The 17,931-nt window shown below is 45.9% G+C and overlaps 3 protein-coding genes across 5 annotated transcripts in view; 1 reads left to right on the forward strand and 2 right to left on the reverse strand.

Annotated features, from left to right (window-relative positions):
• The window catches only part of UMAD1 (UBAP1-MVB12-associated (UMA) domain containing 1), a 108,580-nt gene extending 104,483 nt beyond the window's left edge, over window positions 1–4,097 (reverse strand). For 2 of the 3 annotated variants that reach the window (XM_074986207.1, XM_074986209.1), the window contains exon 1: window positions 3,962–4,097. The gene's annotated coding sequence lies outside the window, so the exon portion shown is untranslated. The remainder of the gene's footprint in view (window positions 1–3,961) is intronic. The other variant, XM_074986208.1, reaches the window with a different exon arrangement.
• Window positions 4,098–4,194: 97 nt separating this feature from the next.
• RPA3 (replication protein A3) lies at window positions 4,195–17,729 on the forward strand. Its single transcript, XM_074984699.1, has 4 exons — window positions 4,195–4,375; window positions 12,810–12,884; window positions 13,624–13,732; window positions 15,498–17,729. The coding sequence occupies exons 1-4, from the start codon at window positions 4,277–4,279 to the stop codon at window positions 15,578–15,580; spliced, it is 366 nt and encodes a 121-aa protein (XP_074840800.1). The 5' UTR covers window positions 4,195–4,276; the 3' UTR covers window positions 15,581–17,729.
• MIOS (meiosis regulator for oocyte development) overlaps window positions 13,745–17,931 on the reverse strand; it is a 29,825-nt gene continuing 25,638 nt past the window's right edge. The window contains exon 11 of the mRNA XM_074984697.1: window positions 13,745–14,329. Coding sequence (XP_074840798.1) covers window positions 14,281–14,329 — 49 coding nt within the window. The 3' untranslated portion in view covers window positions 13,745–14,280. The remainder of the gene's footprint in view (window positions 14,330–17,931) is intronic.

Here is a 17,931-nt window from a genome sequence, read left to right on the forward strand (position 1 = left end):
GCCTGCTAAGAAAGGATGGTGTGGAGCCACCTGCAACCTCCCGCTCCCCAGGAGCTGTACCAGGTACACCAATCCCTTACCCACTCCCACCCAGACCCCACACCCTCTCTCCTGCCCAAATCTCTCTAATCCCACCCTGATCCACAGCAGACACTTCTCACATACTGAAACCCTGATTTCTGGCCCCATCCCACAGCCTAGGGATCCCACAAAATCTACTAGGTGCAAGGCCCCAAAGAGCTAATCTGGCCTTGAGGAGAAGCCCCACCCCCACCACTACTCCTCTGCGCAGCCTGGAGCACAAGAAGAAACCTGAGTTGCTCATCAGTCAGGAGCTATGTCCAAAAGGGTTTGGGGTTTTCTTTTGCTTCTCACATGTGCCCCCCCAACTGATTTTTTATGGGTCAGTGGTCCCAACCCCAAAAATGGTTCCTCACCCCTGTTTTAAGTGTACACAAAGTCCAGTTCCCATGAGGCAGAAGGTCTCCTGTGGATAGACCATTGTCTATACCAGTGGTTCCCAACCTTTTCAGCAACACGGCACACTTCAATGAGAAAAACAATTCCACAGCACACCCACTTTTTCAGCTGAATTGATTGCTCATAAATGTTACATTTACTTATATTTACTACGGTTACAGACTTACTAGATCGGTTTGCAACACAGTAGTGTGTACAAGCTAAACAAGGATCAAATGCTTTAATGTCTCAAATATACCACAGAATACACCATCTTAGACAATGAGCACAGACACATTTTCAACATTTTCTCAATGTTATGCTAGAGATGTTTAGTAAGCAAGTAACCACTGAAAGCAGGCTCCCCTCCCTACCAGTTGGAGATGGGATGCAGCATTTAAACCAGGTCCCAGCGCCAAACTGTTCCCAGCTTCACTCCCTCCCCCTTGCTACAGGAGGTAGTGGGGGTGGGCTCCCTGCCAGTTCATAAAGGCCAGGAAGCAGCATTTCAGCTCCCTTCAAGCACAAATGGTGTCCTGCAGAGTCAGCATTTCCCCTCACTGCAGCTCTGCAATGAGCTACTGTGAGGTCCTCAAGTCTGCCCCACCTGCAGCGGCTCTGCAAAGAGCCACAGTGCAGGAAAATGACAACATTTCAGAGCACACTTGGACAGTTCTCAGTGCACACCCCTGTGCCACAACATACTGCATGAAAACTGCTGGCCTACAGAATAACAGACTCACAGGGCTGGAAGAAACCTCAGGAGGTCATCTACTCTAGCCCCCCTGTTTCAAGCAGGATCAACCCTCACTAAATCATTCCAGCCAGGACCTTGTCAAACCGGGAATTAAAAACCTCGAGGGATGGAGAATCCACCACCTCTCTAGGCAGTGCATTCCAATGCTTCACCACCCTCCTTGTGAAGTAGTTTTTCCTAATATCTAACCTACAACTCTCCCTCTTCAACTTCAGACCATTACTCCTCGTTCTGCCATCTGACACCACTGACAACAGTTTCTCACCCTCCTCTTTAGAGCTCCCCTTCAGGAAGTTGAAGGCTGCTATTAAATCACCCCTAAGTCTTGTCTTCTGTAAACTAAACAAGCCTAATTCCTTCAGCCTCTCCTCATAGGTCTTGTGCTCCAGCCCCTTAATCATTTTTGTTGCCTTCTGCTGAAGCTGCTCCAGCACATCCACATCCTTTTTATACTGGGGGGGGGGGCAAAACTGGATAAAATATTCCAGATGTGCCCTCACCAGTGCCAAATAGAGGGGAATAACTACTTCTCTATATCTGCTCAAAATGCTCCTCCTAATGCACCCTAGCATGCCATTATCCTTCTTGGTTACAAGGACACAGTGTTGACTCATAGCCAGCCTTTCATCCTCCATAATCCCTAGGTCCCTTTCAATCATACTGCTGCTGAGCCAGTTGGTCCCCAGCCTATAACAATGCTTGGGATTATTCCACCCCAGGTGCAGGACTATATGCTTCCTCTTGTTGAACTGCATCAGATTTCTTTTGGCCCAGTCCTCTAATTTGTCCAGGTCACTCTGGATTCTTTACCCTCCAGCATATCTACCTCTCCCCCTAGTTTTGTGTTATCCGCAAACTTGCTGAGGGTGCAATTCAGTCCTTCATCGAGGTCATTAATAAGGATGTTGAATACCACCAGCCCCAGAACTGAGCCTCACGGCACTCCGCTTGAAACTGACTGCCATCCAGATATTGAGCCGTTGATGGTCACCTGTTGGGCCCGACCGTCAAGCCAGCTTTTTATCCACTTTATAGTCCAAGGATCCAACCCATATTTCCTTAACTTATGGACAAGAATGCTGTGGGAGACCATACCAAAAGTTTTGCTGAAGTCAAGGTATATCAAATCCACTGACTTCCGCACATCCACAGAGCTTGTTACCTCATCATAGAAGCTAATCAGACTGGTCAGGCAGGACTTGCCCCTGGTGAATCCATGTTGGCTACTTTTGATCACTTTCCCCTCTTCCAAGTGCTCCACAATGGATTCCTTGAGGATTCCCTCCATTATTTTCCCAGGGATTGAGGTAAGGCTGACCGGTCTATAGTTCCCTGGATTGTCCTTCTTTCCTTTTTCAAAGATGAGCTCTACGTTTGCCTTTTTCTAGTCATCTGGTATCACCCCTGATCTCCGAGATCTTCAAAGATAATGGCCAAAGGTGCAGCAATGACATCTGCCAGTTCCCTCAGTACCCTTGGATGCATTAAATCCAGACCCATGGATTTGTGTACATCTAGTTTTTCTAGATAGCTCAGAACTTGTTCCTTCCCCACAGTTGGCTGCCCTCCACCTTCCCATACTGCATTGTCTAGGACCGTCATGTGGGAGTTGACTTTGTCCGTGAAGACTGAGGTAAAAAAAGCATTGAGTACTTGAGCTTTTTCTATATCATCTGTCACTAGGTTACCTCCCTCATCCTGTAACGGCCCCACACTTTCTCTGATAACCGTTTATTGTTGACATGCCTACAGAAACCTTTCTGGTTACTCTTCACATCCCTGGCCAGCTGCAGTTCCAATTGAGCTTTTGCTTTCCTGATTACTGCCTGGCATTCTCCAGCCGTATGTTTATACTCCTCCTTAGTCAACTGTCCACATTTCCATTTCTTGTATGCATCCTTTTTGAGTTTAAGCTGACTAAGGATTTCCCCATTAAGCCAAGCTGGTTGCCTACCACGTTTGCATTTCTTACTATTCAGCAGGATGGTTTGTTCCTGTGCCTTAAGTAAGACTTCTTTAAAATACTGCCAGTTCTCTTCAACTCTTTTCCCCTACATCTTCATTTCCCAAGGGATCCTGCTCATCCATTCTCTCAGGGAGTTGAAGTCTGCTCTTTTGAAATCAAGGGTCTGTATGTTATTGCTCACCTTTCTTCCTTTAGTCTAGATCCTGAAATCTACAATCTCATGACCACCACACCCCAGGTTTCCTCCCACTTCTATTTCTCCTACTAGTTCTTCCCTGTTTGTGAGCAGCAGGTCAAGTTGCGCAGGGCCCCTGGTCGGTTCCTTCAGCACTTGTACCAAGAAGTTATCCCCAACATTCTCCAAAAACTTCCTGGATTGTCTGTGTGCTGACATATTGGTCTCCCAACAAATGTCTGGATGATTAAAGTCTCCCATGAGAACACCTTACAGCGCTGCAAGAGGGGCTCAGTCACAGCCCCGAGCGCATTAAGTTGCACTGGCCTGCTGATGTCAAGGGTAGGCAAGTCACAGCCCCTCACGCCCTCTCCTGAGCTACACCCCCACGAAGACCGGCCCTGCCTGCCTCCCAGCGCGGGGGGATCACAGCTCAGATCGGAAAGCGGAGGGTTTGGGATGGCGCACGCCAGCCCCCACCACCTCTGTGAGCAATGTGCGCTCCTGGGGGCGGGGCGGAGCGACCCCCTCATTGTCCCTCCCCGCGGACTGCCCTCAGCCGGCCACTGGGACGCGGAAGGCTCAACTCGCCCCGCTCACTCACCCCGCACCCTCCTCGGACGTTCTCCCGACGCCTCTGCTTCCGGGTTGGGTCTCCAGTCAGCCGCCCCCACAGCCCCGCACACTGAGACTAGCGGCGCCCTGAGTTTCTTGCGCCGTCAGAAGCTGCGTCTGTTCTGTCAGTGTCACCGGGATGCCGGCAGCGCATTTCGATTGGTTGCCTGGGAGGAAGTCCCGCCTCGAAGCCTCCGGTGTTGCCCGGGTGACTGCCGGCCTTGGAGGCCGGAAGTGCCGATTTCCCGCCGCTCCAGGGGAGTGGTTCTGGGAGAACGCGGCGGCGCGTTCGCAGAGGTTCCACATGGGGGACGTGCACGAGGGACCGCGGCCGCGCATCGCCACGAGACATTTAGCGCAGCACCTTGGGCAGCCCGTCTGCTTCGTGGGCCGAGTGGAGAAGGTAGCGGGACTCCGGCTTTGCCCAGGCCTGCCACCCTCACCCGCCCGCACACCCTATGCTGGGAAGTTGCTGCCCGGCGACAGGCAGCACTGGGGCAGGCTGGATCCAGCGCCCTGGCCCGACCTGTCGCAGACCCAGCGCCTGTTGCAGCTCCACGCGCGCTTCTGCCCCGGTGTCCCCCCACGGTGGTGGGGTCCACTGTGATCTGCCCTGGGGGTGCGCCCGCTGCCTGCGGTGCTTCTCTCGGCTGCCTGGGCTGTCACTATAGGTCGCGGGGGGTGAACCAAACGAAGTCGGCCTGAAAGTGTTCCCTTAAAACGAGTTGCAGATAACTGAAATTATAGCTCCCTGGTGCCACGATGCTTACACAGTCCAGTCCCTGTTGCATCCGGCAAGTACCGTATGCCCGAATGGAAATCATAGTCCCGGTATGGCTCTGATTTCCCCACTCTCTGCAGGACTGAGCCTCTCCCTGTGGTATGTTTGCTTGGCGTGTTATGGAAACATACTAGGCTTGATCCTGACACCATTTTTACCTAGAAAACTGTGTTGGAAGAAGGGAGGGTTTTGGTTTTTTTAAACCAACCTAGTTTTGCTGGTCAGCACCTTAACATAGAAACGTTTAAACCAAGCTACATTGTTATTCTTTAGCTTGGTTTGCTTCACCAAACTGTGATAAGGTGGAAGTACTGGTATAAAGGAATCTGTGCTGGGGGTGGGAGTTGCTACTTTAACTATGCCATAATTGAAGGTCAAAAACTTTTTAAATGTAAGCAAGGTTTTATTGAGGGAGTCTATGGTTGTGGAGGGAAAAACAATCCTTTATGTAAAAAGGGTCAGACTCCTGGAGGGCTTTGAATATACAGACTAGACTGTTAACTGGTGGTTAGTCCTGAGACAGGAACCAGGTGATTTATTCCTCCCTTTTGGGACTTGGGCTGCTAGGCAGACAGGCTACTACTTATTTGTACCAATCAGATTTAGCATTTCTCTTCATTCCTAGGCATAATTGTCGTAATTAATTCTGGAAGTCATGAATGCTGGTTTTAAAAGACAAGGCACGATATTCTGACCAGTCACAGATGACTGATGGTATTTTTCACTGCTGTGTTTGGTAGAGTGCATGGAGCTGTTCAAGGGACCCCATGCTTTGGACCATCTCATTAATCCAGGGCCTTTGATAATAGGGTATTTATTGAAGAGATTGGTTCTGAAGTACTTCTTTCTTCCTATCAGCCTCAGATCAGTTTAGCCTGGGTTTGTGTTTAGCCAGCTGTTCTTCATCCAGAGACTGACTTTGTCTAACAATTGAGAGAGGTAGAAGGAGATGCTGTTTTTAAGTTTGATGTAAATTAAATGTCAGCTTGAGCTTAGTCTGCATACTGCTGGCTCTTCAGCTTGTGGTGTCTCCTTGGCTCTTTCAACAACTTTGTGTAAACTCAAACAGTGTGGAGACATTATAGGCAATTCTTCATATTTACTCTGAAAGGAAAAAAATTGAGCCATTTATGGGAATTTCGTTTCTGTTCCCAGCCCCTGTAACTTTTTGGAGTCAGGCAGAAGTTTCTGATGATCAGCCATCTCAAGTACCATATCTAACTTGATGAGTATTAATGTACTTCCTATGAGCATGAACTCAAGAAGTCACCCACCAGAACAAGCGCTGGGTATTTTATGTGCCCTGCTTTGAAGCCTTATGGTTTCAGGATGCTGAGGCTAATATGTTTTTGCTTAACTTCTAAATTAGTTTGTTTAGAAAAGAGTTGTTGGCTGCTGGAGGATAGTGCATGACTGAAGTATTCTTTAGAAGAAGTCAGATATTGCATGTTTTAAGACAAGTAATAGATTTGCTTCTTCGAAATAAGTTTTAAAATCTGTAACTGTATTCTGAGATACTCTTTACTCTCTGAAAACAAAAAAGCAGGCCAGTAGCACTTTACAGACTAACAAAATAATGTATTAGGTGATGAGCTTTCAGGGGACAGACCCAATTTGTCAGATCATAGCCAAGCAACAGACTCAATATGTAAGGCACAGAGAACCAAAAATAGTAATCAAAGTTGACAAATCAGAAAAATTATCATCAAGGTGAGCAAATCAGAGAGCAGAGGGGCAGAAGGGGTTGGGGGAGTTGAGAATTAGATAAAGCAAATATGTAAGTCTTTATAATGAGCCAGATAATTTCCATCCTGGTTCAAACCAGGTGTTAGTGTGTCGAATTTGAACATAAAAGAGAGTTCAACAGCCTCTCTTTCCATATTGCTGCTAAAGTTCCTTTTCAGTAAAACACAGACTTGCAGGTCATCAACAGAATGGCCCACTCCGTTGAAGTGCTGGCTGACAGGTTTGTGAATCAGGAGTGTTTTTGTGTCTGTTTTATGCCCATTAATTCTTTGTCTAAGAGAGTTTGAAGTCTGTCCAATATACAAAGCATGTGGGCATTATTGGCACCTGATGTCATGTATGATGTTAGCTGAGGAACATGAGAATGTGTCCGTGATTCTGTAAATAACCTGGTTTGGTCCAGTGATGGTATCTCCAGAATAGATATGTGGACAAAGCTGGCAACGGGGCTTATTGCAAGGAAAAGTTCCAGGATTGGTATTATTGTGGTATTGTGTATTGATATTTACAATATTGTAATAATAATGGCATTTAACAGTACTGAATTTTACTGAATTTTTTGTTGTCTTTACTAAAAAGCTACTTTAATTAGACTGGAAATATTCTATTTTTATCTTATATTCATTTAAAACCACACATTTACAAACTTTTAGAAAAATCTGTGATTCATCTTCAAACATAAGCTATCTCTTCTTAGATCTTTGTTTCGGTATCAAACATATATTGTGTTTTTAAAATATAAGGGATGAATCATGCTCTGAAGGTCATAGTCTGTGTTTGTTGGTGAGAATCTTTAGAAGATTGGGAGGTTGTAGAAGAGAACAGGCCTGTTACATTGGGCCTTGTGGAGTGTGGCACCCTTACCACCAGACTATCCAGTTATGCGGACTCCCTCCTCAAATTCTATGCCGCCAACACTCCCAGCTATCTCCGAGATACCACTGACTTCCTGAGGAAATTACAGGACATCAGAAAAGTTCCTGACAACACCATCCTTGCCATCATGGATGTAGATGCTCTGTACACTAATATTCCACATGAAGATGGATTGCAAACAATCAGGAATACCCTCCCTCTATCTCTTTGTTACTGTTCTTTGCTCTCTGGTTATCCAAAGTTAGGAATCAGTCACAGATGAATGATCTGATAGAGATGAAAACTTTCATGATTATACAATAACCTCTGGGTAACTTTTGTTGTCTTCCTTTAAGATTGAAGATGTAGTTGCTTATTAAAATCTCTCTCTCTCCTGTGGTGTTATGTGAAACTTGTCTATAGAGAAGCAATGGGATAACTTCAATGCACAGGGAAAGAATGTGTGTTTGTTTAGAGGGTGGGAGGAATAGGGTAATATTTCCAGTTACTCTAATATTATGAGCTGTCATCTGTATTTATTCTTTTGAAAAAAAAAATCAAATAGATCTATAAATTTTTAAGGTTAGCAGAGGATCTCAGCAACTGATAAACCTGAATATCAGGCTGTGTCTGAAGTTCTCAGTGACATCCTCTCCATTCTGGTATTTATTACCTCATTGGTTTGATATAACCTGGTCTGCTGACCTTCAGAGCATGATTCATCCCTTATATTTTAAAAACACAATATATGTTTGATACCGAAACAAAGATCTAAGAAGAGAGAGTTTATGTTTGAAGATGAATCGCAGATTTTTCTGAAAGTTTGTAAATGTATGGTTTTAAATGAATATATGAGATAAAAATAGAATATTTTCAATTCTAATTAAAGTAGCTTTTTAGTAAAGACAACAAAATTCAGTAAAATTCAGTACTGTTAAATGGCATTATTATTACAATATTGTAAATAAAGCAAAGACAGCTCTTGCATTTCTTCCATACATAGCAAAACAATTCATTGTTGATACAGCTGATCAGAACTATTCTATTTAGGGCTATGTCTTGATTCAAGGGTTTTTTAACAAAACGGCCATTTTGTCCAACAAACCCTATGGAGCGTCCAGATTGCCAGTGCGTTCTGTCAACAGTAAGTAGACAGAACGCAGCGCTTTTGTCAACAGCTGTACCCTGCTTGCCAGCAGGGAAGAAAACCTTTGTTGACAGAAGCAACAAAAAGTCCTGCAGCACCTTATAGACTAACAGATATTTTGGAGGATAAGCTTTCGTGTGGGCAAAGACAGGCTTCGTCTGTTGGCAGAGATCTGAAGACAAATTGCGAAAGTTAAGGAGCTGAGGCAGGGCTGTGGTCCAGGCTCAGAATGCTGCCCAGTGCTCTGGGGCAGTACCTCTCACCCGCCCCTACTACAGGGAGTTCAGCATCATCCTGCGCTTGAGGGCTCCCACCACAGTGACACATCCCCCCTCCCCACCCCCAGCAGGTTGAGGAGTAGGCTTCCAAGGCCAGCATCCTCATCCTCATCCTGGACCTGGTCCCTGGCAGCTACCCTGCATCCTGGGCATCCTCAGAGCTGGGCAAGGGTTCCTCCGGTGAGTACCCTGCATGTCACGCACTCTGGGCTTAGGAAAGAGGTGCAGTCAGGGTGTGCTGTAGCGTCACTTGGCCCTTCCTGGGCAGGACCTCGCTCAGTGGTCCCAGCATGTGGAATCATGTGCAGCAGGAGCGTGCCCTACCTGGACCCAGCAGATAGCCCCCAGGCACGGTGGACTGGACAAGCCCCAGGCCCCGGGGAGGCCCTCCTTGCACCTGCGAAGGCTGGAAATGGGCTAGCCACAAGAGTGTCAGCCCAACCACAGACACATTGAGGAGGCATGGCCACAGGTGAGAGGTAGCATCCTCTCGTGTAGATGGTGCTGGGAGCAGCAGGGGTGTCTGTGGGCTCCAGGGAGGATGATGCTGCTCGTGACTCAGCCGCCACCCATGAAGGGGCCCCTCTGATGGTGGACGCACGTCTTCCCTGCGAGCCTGTTCAGTGGGAGGAGGGCTGCTGCAATTAGCAGAGTCCCAAAGGCACCGCAGAGCCCTCATGCAGGAGGGCCTGTTGCGCAGGCCACACATGGCTTTGCCCCAGGACATGCCTGTTCTTTGGCCCAGAGTGTGTTGGTCAGTGCTTATGGTGGCGGCGGGGCGGGGCACAGCCTCAGGCTGTGTTGCAGGAATGACCCACCATCTCTCCTCCTTGTCTTCGTTACAGGTGGACCCGCACTATACAAGGGGCGAGCCACCCCCATCTCACCACCAGGCTTAACCCGCAGCTGGAGGGGCCATAGGAGGGTCTACAAGGACCTCCAGTGGGACCACAACGTCACCCTGTGGACCATGACACAGATCACAGAGTGACAGCTGAGGGCCAACATGGAGTGGCAGTCATGGACCTGGGACCCCTCATGTCCCACTTTGATGCTGTCACTTGCACTTTCTGGGACATGATGGCCTAGCCATCCACAGTCCCTGCCCCTCCCACTGCCCCTGCTGGCCCTCCTGTGGGGTGTCCTGGACTTGCTACAATGGGTGATGGCCAGGGTCACCCCCTCTGCCTACTCTGACCCTGCTACAGCCCCTGCACCTCCTGCTCACCCTGACACTGCTTCAGCGCCCCCGCCCCCCATTCCCATACTTTCCCGTTTCCATCCCTGAGCCCATGACAGGAGGGGATCCCAAGGACGCCACTGCTCAGGGGGCCGCAAACCCAAGGGTGAGCAGGACCCACCCCTCCTGTCCCAAGCCCCTGCAGTCCAAGTTCTGGGGCCCCCACCCACTGTCTCATCTGTCCCCTCTACTGTAAATAGTTTTACACCATTTGTTTTCAACACAGTTTCCTTGTTTCAGTAAAATAGTTATATGTTCACCACACCCGCTTCCTTTATTGAGTAACAGTGAGGGAGGGGTAAGGGGCAGCAAAGGGAAGGGTCATGGTGGGGAATGGGAGAGGGCTGTAGGACTGAGGCCCCACTGGGGGTGCCCTGGGAGGATTACTGGGGGCAATGGGAGGAGCTCTACCTCAGGGCCTCGCAGATCCACACCCTGTCCTGATGGGCTTGGCGAATGGTAACTGTGCCTTGCTGCTCATGCACATGGCCCTTGCAGCTGGCATCCCCCCACCCTGGGAGAAAGCCCTTCCCCGGCCTCTCCACAGTGTTGTGCAGGGTACAACACACTGCCACTGCTTGGTCCACTTTGTACTCTTCGACATCCAGGCAGGTGAGCAGGCATCTGAAGCGTATCTTGAGGTGGATGAAGGCACACTCCACCTGCATCCTGGTCTAGTTGAGGTGGGTGTTGAACAGTTCTTGGCTGTAGTCCAGCTGGCCCCTGTAAGGTTTCATGATTAAGGCCATGAGGGGGTAGGCCCTGTCCCCCATGATGCAGAGTGGCACGTGAACATCCCCTACCACCAGCTTATAGCGGTGGATAAACGTGCAGAGGCTGGAGTTGTTGAACACATGGGCGTTGTGTGCCCAACCCAACTACCCAATGGAAAAGTAGCCCTTGCGGTTGATGTACTTGGCTGCACCATGATTCAGGGCACGGCTTGGGATGTGGTTTCCATCGATGGCCCTGATGCAGTTCTAGAATTCCAGGGCAGAGAATCCAGCCACGACTTTGTCAACATCTCCAATAGGGATGGACCTCTACAGCAGGATCACGTAGGTGACTGTCACGACCTACAGAGGGAGGGGACCAAACACACACATCAGGCACTAAAGGAGGGAGTCCCTGGGCCGAGGGGTCCCCAGCCTGCTTTGCTCCCCTGCCTTGAGCTCTCTGGGGAGCCCCCCTGGTGAGGCTGCAACCCCAGTAGCAGGGCTGTGCAAGGGTGGGATAGCACAGTCCCATGGGGATGGGGCTTCCCCCTCCACCCCTCACACCCTGACTCGGCTTCCTGAGGGTCCCCCTTGGGCAGGACACCCCCACCACCCTGTGCAGGGACAGCAGCCCAAGGATGCTTTACTTCCATGAGGAGGGCCCTGACGGTGGACTTCCCCACGCCAAACAGGCTGCCCACTGAGAATTAGCTGTTTGAGATAGCGAGCTTCCAAAGGGCAATGGCGACCTGCTTCTCCATTGGGATGGTGGGCCACAGCTGGGTGTCCTTTCTCTGGAGGGCAGGCGCAAGCCAGGCCCAGAGCTCCAGGAAGATGGCCTTTCACATATGGAAGTCCTGGAGCCACTGAAGGTCATCCCACTCCCCCTTAAACAGCCAGTTCCACCAGTGGGAACTGCTGCAGTGCCTCCAGATCCACCTATGCACCAGGTGGGGCGGGTGCAGGTGTGATCGTCCTTTTGATCTGCCTTGTGGTCTGGCTGTGATCTGTTGACAGAAGTTTTGTCGCAAGATATCGTCTGATGCAAATTTCTGCTGACAAATCCCTGTAGTGTAGACATAGCCTATGTCACAATTTTGATTTTGCATAAAAGTGCTTTACAGAACCTAACACCAGAATATACTTCTGCTTTATTTTGAAAAGTTAGTGAAAACCATACATCTCAAAATGATACTCTAGGCACGTCTTTACTACGGGCTGGATCGATGCACACCAATCAGTCCAGCAGGGAGGATGGGCAATTCATTGTGTCTAGTATGGATGCGATAAATTGACTGCCAACCACTCTCCTGTCAATTCCAATATGCCACCAAAACAAGAAGAGTAAGCTGACTTGCTGGTAGACCATCAGCTAACAAATTACTGCTGTGAAAATACTGTGGTAAACAGACCTAAGTATGCCATCTTGAGCTACTTTATTCACGTTGTGGAATTTGCATAACTCAGGTTGGCAGCCCACTGTAGTATAGACAACATCTCTGTGTGTGCAACACAAGCACTGTACTTGTTAAGAAATGAGGCTATCTGCACTGCAAGAAAGGAGTGATTCCTCTGCTCATGCACGCACACTTCCACTAGCACAATGAGAACTAGTGCAAGTATAAATAGCAGTATAGCCACAGTAGCACTGGTTGTAATAACAGAGACATGGCTGAGCTGTGCTGACTACAAACCTGCCTCTGCTGTCATTACTTGTACTTGTACTACTATGGCTACGCTGCTGTTTACACTTGTTTATCTTGATGACAGTTAGCATGAGTATGTGTATGAGGGCAGGGAATCACACCCTAACACATAGTGTTGACATAGCCTGGAGCTACCTAGACACAAGTGATGGTTAATTAAAAAGCGTTCAAACAAAAAGGGGGAGAAATGGTAAAAAGTAAAGAATTTTTATCTTAATATGTAAAGTTGATATGGGGAATAATTAGATTTGTATGTATTTACTGTTTTGACTGTGTTACATACAGTACAGAATCCAGTTATACTTCAAAAGAGCTATTGTTTGATACTTTGAAGGTATGTACTTACAGATTTAGTAATCTCTTTGTAGATTCACCCATCTGGAAAACTTTTCATTCTTTCGGATGGAGAAGGAAAAAATACAACCATTGAACTGACCGACCCTGTAAGTTTTTGTCATTTTGGCTGTTAACCTTTTGCATGCCCTATCTCCACCCCTCACTCCTTCCCTTATCAGTACTGAAAGGGCCGTTAATGCCTACAGCAGCAGTTCTCAAACTGTGGGTTGGGACCCCCTTTGAATGGGGTTGCCAGGAGCTGATTTAGACTTGCTGAGACCCAGGGCTGAAGCCCAAGCCCCACTGCCCAGGGCCAAAGCCCAAACGTTTCAGCCCTGTTCAACAGGGGTCAAGTTGTGGATCTGTTTCAACTGTGGAGTCCACTCATAGTACAAGAACTCTTCTCCTAGTTCATCTGTCGGAAGTCTGGCACTGACCAACCTGCCCCTTCCACCAGCCTGCAGTGTGAGCCACCTGTGCTTAAAAGGACATAACTCACCTAGGCTTCCCATGGGTTGCTGCTGTTCTGTATGCTTTTTATCTGGGCCTGTGGCTAAATGCCACAATTTGATGTGCTGTTAAAGTGGGGACTTCAGTTTTTATTCTTTATCTATTGTTTCTTTCCAGGCAATACTAAATCCTTTCTTGGTTATAAAGCTGCATATCTTTTAAATCACAAATTAAATTGTAAACTTATTTTTGAGTAGTACTGTATTGTGTGAAGTGGAGCATACAAATTGTCATAACAAACACTGTCTTATAAACTTTAGCTGGGTGTGTAACTAATGGTGTGCTGAAAATAGTAAATCTAATCTGCTGACAACATAATTTCTATATTTTCACTAGTTGGATGAAGAGATCTCTGGCATCATTGAAGTAGTGGGAAGAGTTACAAACCAGGCAACCATCATGTGTATGTCCTACGTCCAGTTCAGAGAAGATAAAAGTGCTTTTGGTAAGTAAAATATACAAGTCACTTACATAACTTTTTAGATCATAAACATTTCCTCAGTGAAAGAAGTAGCATGTCTCCCGATCCTTTCTCATGAATCTGGCAGCTATGCGAATGTGTAGAAAAAGCTCCACTCATAAGCTGCTTCCAGAGAGCTATGGTTTTGATACATGCAGTTCAAAAGCTTTCTTCCACAGTTCATGACCATGCCACTTCCGCATAGGAAAGCTCATGCCAAAATTTAGTATTATTATTGAACTTGGGGGAGGGGAGAGGAAGTTAGGGAAGGCTAGTTAGGACCAAAACAAGAAAATTGCTCCAAAGCTGTGAGGTACTTAGACTTAAGATGGAGGCTATATGAGCAGCCTGTTTTAAATGCAGAACCTTGAACAGAAGAAAAAGCAGAAAGATGAAAAATATAGTAATGCTAATGTTCCTATGCAACGGATTCAGACCAAAAAGAGTAAACTTATGTAGATTATTAGGATTGCTTCTGTCATTTGTTTTTGATTGCAGCACACACCTGCAGTACATAAATGAAGTACTCTCTCTCAATCCTCCAATCTTTGGATAATGTTTTGGTGCTGTGGAGAAGGGAGGCTGAGAAACCGCACTGCAAGCAGCTGTGTGCCCGCTGGACTGCCCAGCTGGGGAGCCCGGTGTGCAGACACAGGCTGGCTGGAAGAACTGGCACTGCAAGCAGCTGTCTGTGTCCCTAGGGAGCCCAGTAGGCAGGCAGCTGCTTGCAGCGTGGTTTCTCAGAAGCCACTGGGCAAGCAGCTGTGTCCCCCCAGCTGGGAGAAGACAGCAGCTGCATTGCTGCCCACTCCACTTCCCCCAATCCCCTTAACTGAAGCTAAATTCAATTTATGCAGAGATTGTCCAGAATGCATCCTCTGCATAAATTGATGGATTACTGTATAGACATTTGTATTTACTTTATTTTTTAAAACCTTTTGGTAAAATCCCTCACAAGAGGCTAGTCAAGAAACACCAGATCTTTCTTTTTGGATTTGAAATTTGAGAAAGAGAAGGAATGCATAGTTAATTTGTTGCTCCATTTCATTGGACTTTGAAGAAAGGTGTATCCCTATCCCTTAATAAGGTTGATGGTAGTAAATAAATGACTTAGTAGAAGGGTCAATATTGAGGTAAAAATGTAAGGATGACAGGTTAGTTAAGACTAGAGGATTGTCAATAACATCAGAAAAATTTAATCTGGTCACCCCCTACTCTTTATATAAAAAAAAAAAAAAAAAAAAAAAAAAGAGAGAGAGAGAGACAAAAATGATTTACCGTGGAAAAGATTTCCCAAAAGAGAGATGATCTTTTAAATACAAAACAAAAACCTAATGTCAGAGAAGATCCAAGAAGCAACTCGAGGTGGGTGAAATGAACAGATGATGTATAGAAAGTGGATAAACATTAGCACTTGCTTTCATAATACTGGATTCTGAAGGGTAAGAAGAATACTCTTCTGAACCTTCGAGTACCAGTGCATCAGGTCTAGAATTACCTCTCTGTTTCCCTTTCCCATAACTTAATATTAACATGCATTCTGGACTACAGCCTCTTCTTAATACTTGTTTTCATTTGTCAAAGAAAATTACAGCCAAAGTGGTCTAAAATGCTGAATAATGAGGAAGAACTTTCTCAAACCCCCCACAATGTAAAAATGGAGAATTTGTCAACGTAGTTATACTGGGCTAGTTTAGCATTTTAATCCATTTGTCATTGAGCGTCTTAAAATTTTCTCTGCCTCTTTCAGATCTTGGGCTTTACAATGAAGCACTGAAAATTATCCATGAATTTCCTGAATACTACCCATTTGGTGTTACAAAAAATGATTGACACTCCTGGCCACATACATTCCAACTTCAAACAGGACAATAACTCCATGCTGTAATCTTACTACTGGGCAAGGAGGCTGAAATTATTTTTAGCAGATCTGTTGACCAACTATTATTTGAACTGGACACTGTGGCAAGTTAATACTGGCTATTGATTTCATGCTTGTCTTTATTAATGATCTTAAGTGCACCCAATGAAGGATGTACTTTTATTTCGTTAGAACTGAAATCTTTTTCGAAAGAAGAAAAATATTTTGACAATTTTTGAGGTACGCTTCCCCCCACATCCTATGTATCAGGTGTTCACTGTAATACATAGCCAGAAATGTGTATTTAGAATTAAGATAGTCTGAGAGGGGTGTGGAATTTTTTTTCTTGTGTGACCCCCAGAGTGATTTTTTTTTTTTCTGTGGGTCAGTGGCCCCCATCTGAAAAAAGGTGGTCCACCCTTGTTCTGTGGACTGTAGCTTTAAACAATATCTTTCAACTTGGATTATGCAAGATTGGATTAGAGTCCTTAAGACTTGGAAACAGTCACTTTGTTTAGTTTAGCAATAAAGTCTCAAACCTAACTTGAATGAAATGCTGAGATTTGTCTATTTTAGCATAAGTATTTCTTAGTAATAACTAAAATGTTGTTCAGATTCTGCCTCATTTAATTTTTAACGTTCTCCAATACAAACCAGTCAGAGCTCCTACAAAATGTCAACACAGTAGTAATTGGGTAACAAGAAACAGTATTTTCAAAATTGTTTCTTTGCTAATTGTAAATGGAGTTGATCATATCACAAAACGAACCACTGTTGTTGGCAAAGTAAGCACAGGTACCAAGGACTGAAAAGACATGAGACTGGATTATTTTAATTCCTACAGGTGACTGTGAGACTAACCTCATAGTGACAGTGCATGCTTTCCTTCCAATATATTATACATGTTGTGTGAATTAACAGGAGCACACAGAGCTTCTAAGTTGCTATGTTTTTATAAACAAATTCTCAAAAAAGAAAAAAGTCTGAGGTTTTTGCATTGTCCTAATACTTCTATATTAAAGGCATCAGAATTCAGGGTTCTTCACCCACTTACTTTTAGTTTCAATCACGGATATTTTCTCTCCCCTCCTCCCATTCTACAGGGCAGAAACTGCCAGCTACTTTTAGCCTTGTCTTCAAAAGCCTGCTTCTTCAAACCGATCCTTAGCTATGCGGCATTCTGTTCTAGTAATCCATGTGGCTGAATGTTGATAATATGGCTAGTTAGCTTGACCATATTCGGGGATACACACCTCTCTAATCTAGGGTTGCACCAGACTTAGTGGACAAGGACCACCTCAAATTATTACAGTTAGTACAACTGGACAGACTCTTAGCATAGAGATCATGAGAGAGAATGGACAGCAAACTATTTTCAGTCTCTTAAAATGGCTCTTCTAGGTCAGGGAAGAGCCACTTACTGCAATGTAGAAAAACCTGCTGCCTCTCTCTTTGCTGTAGCTCTGCAAGGTCTAGCAGCTTCTAGTCAGCCATCTTAAAAAGTGCAAAGGAAATATTTAATATCCTCGTTTTCCCTGCATAGTACTGTATTTGTTTCTGTAGGCATTTGAGATTCCTGTTTCTTTTATTGTCTGCCAAAGCTTAGAAGGTGATCTTTGGTGCATTTTTGTACATTGTGCTGCAGTAATAAATATAAAGTAATCTGAACAGATAATACAAAAACTGCATGTATGTATGTCATCCCATTCACCAGATTCAGATTGGGTTGCCTACAGGCATGGCTCCAAACAGTGTATTCACCAACCAAACACAGCATAGGCACCATATTGACAATTCCTTCCAGAGTAATGTAATTTCTAATGTGGTGAAATATGTAGGACACTCCTTTCCTGTTCACTTACTTGATAACATTATCATTATAGCTTTCTTTTCTTTGGGCTGGGGGAGGGAGAACTGCATGAACAGCCATGTGGTACAGGGCACTTGGCTACCCCACAAAAGGACCACTTGCACATCGATCTTCTGGGATTTCAGGCAGTCTGAGACACAGGCAAGGCTTCTCAGCAAGTTACATGATAGAAAAAATTGTCTGAAAATATTACTATCAATAAACAAGACCCACTGCGTATAGAAGCAGTCACCCTGTGGAGCTGGTGTGTCAAAAATGGAATCACCTTACCTACAGCTTACCTCCAAGGATCCCAGAAGTGTTTGCAAATACCCTCAACCATAACTTCACCAACAATCACAAGTGGGAGCTGTATAATTTGGCAGTATCTTCTCGTAGTGGGGAACTAAACCATTTAAGAGATGTTGCGTCCGAAAAACAGGAAATACAACATCTAGGCTACATCTACACTTA

Source organism: Carettochelys insculpta, chromosome 2, assembly GCF_033958435.1.
Source record: "Carettochelys insculpta isolate YL-2023 chromosome 2, ASM3395843v1, whole genome shotgun sequence".
Classification (NCBI taxonomy): Eukaryota; Metazoa; Chordata; order Testudines; family Carettochelyidae; genus Carettochelys; species Carettochelys insculpta.

What these genes read in the sequence shown, in the direction of transcription:
- RPA3 (XM_074984699.1), top strand. Translation starts at nt 4,277, where the DNA reads ATGGGGGACGTGCACGAGGGACCGCGGCCGCGCATCGCCACGAGACAT. An exon ending in CCATTGAACTGACCGACCCT is followed by an intron (nt 12,885 to 13,623) that starts GTAAGTTTTTGT and finishes TATTTTCACTAG; the next exon opens with TTGGATGAAGAGATCTCTGG. An exon ending in AGAAGATAAAAGTGCTTTTG is followed by an intron (nt 13,733 to 15,497) that starts GTAAGTAAAATA and finishes TGCCTCTTTCAG; the next exon opens with ATCTTGGGCTTTACAATGAA.